Raw genomic sequence first — 8,191 nt, 5'->3', positions numbered from 1 at the left:
CATGATATTTTTGTAAATAGATAAAATAAATATTTTTTAAAAAAAATAAAAATAAAGATAAAACAACAGTGATTTTCAAATATACTAAAGTTATATTATAAACGACAAATGTTGTGTATATAATTTACTAATGTTGTAAAATAAAGAACAAATGTTGTACCAAAAATTATTAATGTTTTTATAAACGAGATAATCGATTTTTTTTTTCATGATATAAACATTATATCTTTATTATATAAAGAAAGTGGGGAGCAAATCAACCATAATTGTCAACCATTTAATAATTTAAATACTTGTATATTTGCCATAATTGTCAATACTTGTATATTTGCCATAATTTTCAATCAACACAAGATTCAAAAAATATTCCATTTAACATTGATTCCAAATTTTTGAATAATGAGGAAAGTTGTTATATGAAGCGAAAAAACTTGAAACTACAATTCCAAAACATTACTCCATACAACACAAACACCATTGTTTTACTTAAAATCTGAATTACAATAAAATTAAATTCTTACATAACACCGCCATCGTCCCAATAACAAGTTCGTCCAACACTATGCAAATCGGGTATGTAATAACTATCAAATAATTTCAAATCGAAATACAGTCGAAAAATTTCCAATCTATTGCTCCGTACATATTGCGTTAAACCCTCTAAAGGCTGAACATTGTCATGTACGAAATCACGATTTTTTTAGTTACAGTTTGAAGATCATGAAAAAGTATGAACCTAATAATAGGGTTATTTTTGCCAACATAGGGTTGCTTTGTACCGGTTAAAGAGGATCTTAAATTGTTTTGTACTCCCTCCGTTTCCTAAAGATCTTCCCTCTTTTCATTTAAGGGTGTTTCCAAAAAATCTTCCCTCTTTTGCTTTATTCCTTATTTGGCAAAACAAATTTCCCTATTTACCCTCTCATGTCACTATCATATGGTCCACCATTACATTATTAATTCAATTTTACTCCCTTTCTCTCTCCTACTTTAACCACTTTTTATTTGTTTATTTATCTTAACCTCTTTCTCTCTCCTACTTTACTCACATCATGCCCCACACAACTTGATTTTCCTTGGTATCTGTAGGAATAGTAAGTGGGAAGATCTTTAGGAAACGGAGGGAGTACACCATATTCCTACTACTTTTGATACTCTTTAATTCAATCAAATCCACTCATTATGGGACTGTTCTCTTCGGCATAAAACAACTGAACTGAACTAAACTTATTAGAGCTGAACTGAACTGAGCTGAATTGAATTGAATTGAATTGATTTGAATTGATTTGAATTAAATTAAATTAAATTGAATGTAATATATATAGAAATAATATTTTAAACAATAATAATAAGAATATTAAATAATAATTATAATGATAAGTAATAATAATGAATAATAATAATAATAGTATTTTGGATATCTTTAAATGATAGTTATAAATAAATAATATTAATAATTATAAATTAATAATAATAATAATTAATGATAATAATGATAATTAATAATTATTATTTTATATTATTAGTATTAATATATTAATACTTGATGATGATATATAATAACAATAATATCTAAGAAGTAAATTAATATTAGTATTTTAATAATTAGATTTAATAATATAAAAATATTTAGTAATAAAAATAATGATTGGGTTGGACAGCGAAAATTACATCACAAACCGACTTGACGCGATTTGATTGGTTTATGGGCTAAAAAAATTGGGTTTATTTGTGCTTTGACCTAAACCATGTTCCTCCGAATAAATATAGTAATAACAATTAGTAAAGCTATAATAAACAAAATAATATATAGAAACAACAATAATAATGATAAAACTTAATAGTAATGATATATATTTAAATAATAATAATAATAAGAGTAATTAGTAAAATAAATTATACCAACATAATAATAATATTTAACAAAATGGTTATAAAAGAATGGAGCTAAACTGAACTGAACTGAACTGATTGGAACTGAACTGAACTGATGGGAGCTGAGCTGAACTGAACTGAAAATAAGCTGGGGAGAACAGACCCTGTGTCTTACTTACAAAAAATCTATACAAATATATTAAAAGGTGTGAAAGAAAGTCTATGTGCCACGTGACACTCTCCTCAAATTTCTAATGCAAATGCTTTATGTTCATGTGTATTCCTCACTTTAAAAAAAATGTGAAAGTGTGAGGTATCGAACACGTGACCTTTGAAATGAAAAATAAGAGCTTAACCATCAATACACTATGACTTTGTTGTTTAATATTTCAAATAAAATATGATAAAATCTTATAATAATTGTAGTTAACTAAAAAGACTTAACAAGTATATACTCCCTCCGTTTTTTTTATTGCTACATTGTTGTATACACAACCATTTATGCAATGTTACTTTGAAGATTTTTGGAGTGTATTTTTTGATCCATTTAATGTAAAATAATGAGAAAAAGTGAAAAAGTAGAATTTTTGGGTGGAAAAGAGAAGAACAAATATAAAAGTATCAATTTATGGTGTGTCAAGTACCCCAAATAAGAAAAATATAGCAATTAAAAAAAAACAACCATTTAAGAAAAATGTAGCAATTAAAAAGAAACAACCATTTAAGGAAAATGTAGCAATTAAAAAAAAAACGGAGGGAGACAGTGAGTACATCTTTGATGCTCTTATTACGTAACTTACCAGAGAATATTAATGTCATATTCTCTTACCACAATTCTTTTTAAGATATTGTTTTCAAACTCAAAGCTTTCAATTTTTTTTTTACTTATCACGTCGTGACGTGAATTTTTCAATTTCTTAATGATTTTTGTTGCTTAATGGAAAAAAAATACGAAAAGTAGCAAAATAAATTATGAAATAAAAAATAATACCATATTTGTTTATTAACTGACCCTAGGCCTCGTTCGGGCAAAAAAAACTAATTACAATATTAAAAATCACTTACAAACTTTATTAGTTTTTTTACATATTAGCAAGTTAATATATATTTAAATTTATCTAACGATTAATATTTCACATTTCAAGTGTAACCATAATTAACATACGAATGTAGTATATAATACTCCACGCATGGAGTAGAATAACAAATTTTGAAATTACTGCACGCATTATCTGCCTATAAGGCTAAATTAGATAAGATTAGGTTGGTGGATACTTAGGCTATGTTTAGTTCACCTGAAATTTTCTGATCTGAACTTATCTGATCTGATCTGAACTTATTTTTTCTGATCTGATCTGATCTGATCTGATTACAAGATCTTATCTTTTAGATTTCTCTCAATATATAAGAAAAAATATAGTCATGTGGGTCTTGTTTGATTCGTCTCAATGAGTACTTTATTAATATTCAATTATTATAATTTTTACTAATATGTAATGAAAGATGTAATGATTTTTAAATATAAGCATGATATGATCTGAACTTATTTTTTCTGATCTGATCTGATCTGATTAGATCTGAAATAAGCAAAAATAAGGTGAACTGAACATGGCCTTAATTAGAAAAAAAATCTAGCAGAGCAAAGATTTACGTTTACCCCAAAACCCAATAAAAACCCTGATGATTAACTAATAATTCATTCCTCGAAAAAAGGTAACCCATTAAAAAAGCAAAGAACCAAACAAAGCAACACGAATCATCAGTCCAAACTCCAAACTACTCCCCCAAAAAGCAGCTGCCTTCCCACAACAACCACTTCTACCAAAAACACTTGACACTTAACAAAACTTAGCTTCACAGTACCCAGATCTATAAACCTCTTAATCACACTTTTTGCATTGGGATTTTAAATTATTTCACATTTTTGCATAAAAAAGTTGTCATTTTTATTGCATTAGGAAAAAAAAATTGTTGGTGCAGGAAAAAAGATGCAGAGTATTGCCAAAGTGGTATGCTTTACAAGTTTTTTGATTCTATTTTTCATCTGGGTAACTTTCAATTGTATTAAATTTAAATGGGTATTATCCAATTTAATCATCATCTTCTTCATTATTAGTAATATGGACTGTTATTTGTTTTAATGTAGAACTTGTCGGTGACGTTAAGTATTACTACTTGTGTATGGGTATTTTTATGCTTTTTTCTGAAATTAATGCACCTTCTTTTTTTCTTGAAGAAATGATCTTGTCATTATGTATATTTTTTTTATATTGTTCAGTTTATGAATTATGGGTGTAATTTCGTTAGTGAAACATGATAAGAGAAGTTTATTGATTGTTGTTACATACTACCTCCGTTCTTTTTTAGTTGCAACGTTTGACAAATTGCACTATTCATGTTCTCTTATTTGACCACATTTATTGATTTATATGTTAAACAAAATATAGTCATGTGGGGTCTTGTTTGATTCGTTTCGATGTAAGCTTTCATAATATCAAATTTTTATAATTTTTACTTATATACAATTAGAGATAAAACGATTTGAAATTGTACATTGGCAAGCGTGAAAGTCAAAACGTTGCAACTAAATAAAAACAGAGGTAGTATGTTGGGCTTTGGTTATGTCAAATGTATGAGGATTATTTTTGAGTTTTTGATTAATTATTAGAGCATCAATGGTTAATATAATTATCTGGGGATCAGTTTCTTTTCATCAATTTTACTTTTCTATTATCATTGTTTATTCATTCATTTGATGTTATGTAAAAAATTGTAAGCTTTTCAGAAGTTATGTTCAATGTCTGACAGAAAGAAAAATGTGTTAGGATTTTGATATAATTAAGTCCAGAATCCTTTATGCATGATAACATGTGCTAAAGTTTTGTACTCTGCTCTAAGATGTTGCCTCTCTATATATAATATATTGCAGAAATACTAAGTCTTTTGGTGCAAGTGCTAAAGTAGATCTCTAGTTCAGTCATGGGAAGCCAGCAGCTGGTTTTGTGCTGTTTGTTGTTGTTGGCTTGTCTTCCATCCATTTTGGCTCAAGAAATTGCGGGTGCCATTTTGCGTGTCGATGGCGGTCATGTTATGGCCGAGACAGATGAAAATTATGTCTGTGCTACGGTTGATTGGTGGCCTCATACTAAGTGTGACTATAATCAATGCCCATGGGGATACGCTTCGATAATGAACTTGGTACATACTATATAACTTGTCTTTTATAAAGTAAATCTTAATTTTTCTGGCTGGAGAATTCCCTTTTGTTGAGATCAGTAAGTAGAATGGTGACATTATGTGGTTTTTTCCCTTTTGCTTATGCAGAATCTATCTCATCCACTTCTTGCAAAAGCTGTGCAAGGTTTTTCATCTGAACTCTTTCTTGCGATTTCTTTCGTACATTTCTCTATTCATTGTGTGTCTGAATGTGGATAAAATTGCACAAAAGTTAGTCTTATGTTTCTTAATTGCTGATGATTGTTAGCTTTCACACATTTGAGAGTAAGACTTGGGGGTTCCTTGGAAGACCAAGTAGTATATGATGTTCCAAGTTTGAAGCTTCCTTGTCATCCGTTTTGGAAACAATCTAGTGGATTATTTGGTTTTTCGAGGGGATGCTTGCACTTGGGTCGTTGGGATGCCCTGAATCATTTCTTCAGTCAGTCAGGGTAAAATACTGACTTTACTGCCTCTTTTTATTTGTGTGTAAATTATGTAATATGGATCCTCGATACTCATCTGTTTGGCTAAAACATTATTGCAGTGCAATTATTACTTTTGGCATAAATGCACTCTATGGAAGAAAGAAATCCAAAAATGATGTTTGGATTGGACCTTGGGACTCTAGCAATGCTTATGATTTTATGAAGTACACTATCTCCAAGGGTTACCACATTGATTCATGGGAATTCGGTATATTTCTTAGAAGAACTTTCTTTAACATGCTGTTTGCAGTAAGCAGATCATAAAAGTGAGCTGACCCTTGATCTTTCAGGTAATGAGTTGAGTGGAAGTGGTGTTGCTGCAAGAGTTGATGCAGCACAGTATGGGAAAGATTTGATCAAACTAAAAAGAATCATTGATGAATTGTACACAAAGTCACCCTCGAAACCTTCACTTTTAGCACCCGGAGGATTTTTCAGTGAGAAGTGGTTTTCTCAGCTTCTCCGAGTTACAGGGCCAGGAGTACTTAATGGCTTGACACATCATATTTACAATCTGGGTCCAGGTAAAGCAGTGATCAAGTCTTCTGTTTTTCGTTTAACTAAGGCTCCGTTTGGTAGGGCGTAAAACATTTTCTAGGAAAACTGCTTTCCTCTCTTTTCAATTTTACATTGTTTGGTTTGCAAAGGAGTGTAAAACCATTTTCCCTTGGAGTGAAATTGCTCTCTCAATGATGGAAAACCATTTTCCTTTCAAAATGAAGGGAAAATTGTTTTCCTTTTCTCTCTTGTACACTCCTCTCACTATTTCCTTACTTCCCCTTTTTATTTTCCTCTCTTTTTATCATTTTTCTTACATGGAACCAAATAACGGAGAACTTATTTTGTAAAATGTGTTTTCCATTGTAAATTGTTTTCCATAAAAATCATTTTACACTCAAAATGTTTTATGCCCAACCAAACAGAGCCTAAGAGTTAGCTTGACGAGTCAAAGAAAGTTAGGAGCTGATTTTCCACCAGAATATATTGTTTTGTGGATAGTACAACCAAAGGTTTCTCCAAATGGATACAATATACACCTTACTTCATCTACTTTACGTTTACCTAGTATTGATTCATGCACGTTTTGTAGATATCTTTCCACCTGTGTAAATTATACTGAATTTAATGTCTTCATTATGAAACATTTGCTGAATTTTATCTGTTTATGGTATTTGCTTTTGGAAATTCAGGTAATGATCCTGATCTTATGAATAAGATATTGGACCCTCATCACTTGAGTAAGATATCAAAAACATTCGATGTTCTCAATAAAACAATCCACGAATTCGGTCCTTGGGCTCATGCTTGGGTTGGTGAAGCTGGTGGTGCTTATAACAGTGGAGGTCGTCTTGTTTCTGATGCCTTTATTGACAGTTTCTGGTAATTGCACTTGCCTCTATAAGTCTTCTTGCATCTGACAAGATACAAAGGAGTTATCTTATCGATTTGTTTCACTTATGATATGTAGGTACTTAGATCAGCTTGGATTAGCTGCCACATACAATACCAAAGTCTATTGTAGACAGGCATTGATCGGTGGCAATTATGGCCTCCTCAATAAAAACACATTTGTCCCTAACCCAGACTACTACAGGCAAATATTTTCCAAATTCTGCTTTGTATAGCTTGGTTTTTATTGTCGGTAGTTCGGTACTCATCATTGTTGAATATTGTTTTTGTTCAGTGCACTTCTGTGGAATCGATTAATGGGAAAGAAGGTTCTTCCTGTTGATAATGTTGCTTCACCTTACTTACGCTCATATGCCCACTGTGCAAAAGGAAGAGTAAGCCTTTCTTTTTCCCTGCATTCTTATGTTTCTATATCTTGTGCTACATTATGTGCTCTAGGTTGCGTTTGTTCATTGAAGGTTTGATGACCAACAAATTTGGAAGCTTATATATATAGAAACTTAGTGCATATTTGGTAATTTCACAGGCTGGTATTACTTTGCTCTTAATCAATCTAAGCAAGAACACCAGTTTTATTGTCAAACTGCAAAACACAATGAACAAAGACTTGCATATATCTAATGATATGATCTTCAAAGAAGATTCCTTGACGCGTGGCCTTAAGAAGACGGTTTCTTGGGTTGGAAGCAGAGCCTCGGATGGACAATTGCATCGAGAGGAATATCATTTGACACCCAAGGAGGGACACTTGCAGAGCCAAACTATGGTGCTGAATGGGAAACCTTTGCAGATATCAGAACATGGAGATATTCCTGTTCTGGAACCTGCGTTTGTTGCTGTAAATTCTCCTCTATATATTTCTCCATTGTCTATTTCCTTCGTAGTCTTTCCCTACTTTGATGCTCCAGCGTGCAAGCGTTGATTCTTTTCTCGATATGGTCACTAAAGTGACTCGCCCACAGTTGCTTCATATAGGTTAGATTCTTTGTGCTCTGTGCTGCTGTAATTATCAACAATCACAATTACTTTATCAGTCATTTTCCATGAATTTTTTGAGGAATAAAGAAAGTTAATAGTTATTTTGATTTGTGCTCTTGTCTATTTTGTTTCGTTTCTTGTAACATCTACCCTATATGTGGCATTCCTCCCTGTCAAAGTTTATTCTGCAATTAGTATATTGTCTCATTAGAAAAAAACATGTA

General features: G+C 31.2%; 1 protein-coding gene across 2 annotated transcripts; it reads left to right on the top strand.

The window, feature by feature from the left end:
• Positions 1–3,591: 3,591 nt before the first annotated feature.
• Positions 3,592–8,076, top strand: LOC104893978 (heparanase-like protein 2). 2 transcript variants are annotated; one of them, XM_010680124.4, is made up of 10 exons: positions 3,592–3,884; positions 4,805–5,073; positions 5,200–5,236; positions 5,360–5,543; positions 5,639–5,787; positions 5,870–6,103; positions 6,770–6,959; positions 7,048–7,173; positions 7,264–7,363; positions 7,516–8,076. In XM_010680124.4, exons 2-10 carry the CDS (start codon positions 4,855–4,857, stop codon positions 7,909–7,911), a joined length of 1,635 nt encoding a protein of 544 aa, XP_010678426.2. In that variant the 5' UTR covers positions 3,592–3,884; positions 4,805–4,854; the 3' UTR covers positions 7,912–8,076. The 2 variants fall into 2 exon arrangements, with proteins under 2 accessions (XP_010678426.2, XP_010678425.2); XM_010680123.4 differs by having other exon boundaries at positions 3,592–3,923.
• Positions 8,077–8,191: the final 115 nt, after the last annotated feature.

This window comes from Beta vulgaris, chromosome 5, assembly GCF_026745355.1.
Source record: "Beta vulgaris subsp. vulgaris cultivar EL10 chromosome 5, EL10.2, whole genome shotgun sequence".
In the NCBI taxonomy this organism is placed as follows: Eukaryota; Viridiplantae; Streptophyta; class Magnoliopsida; order Caryophyllales; family Amaranthaceae; genus Beta; species Beta vulgaris.
The sequence above is the reverse complement of the archived record's forward strand: the minus strand, read 5'-3'. Positions and strand labels throughout refer to the sequence as shown.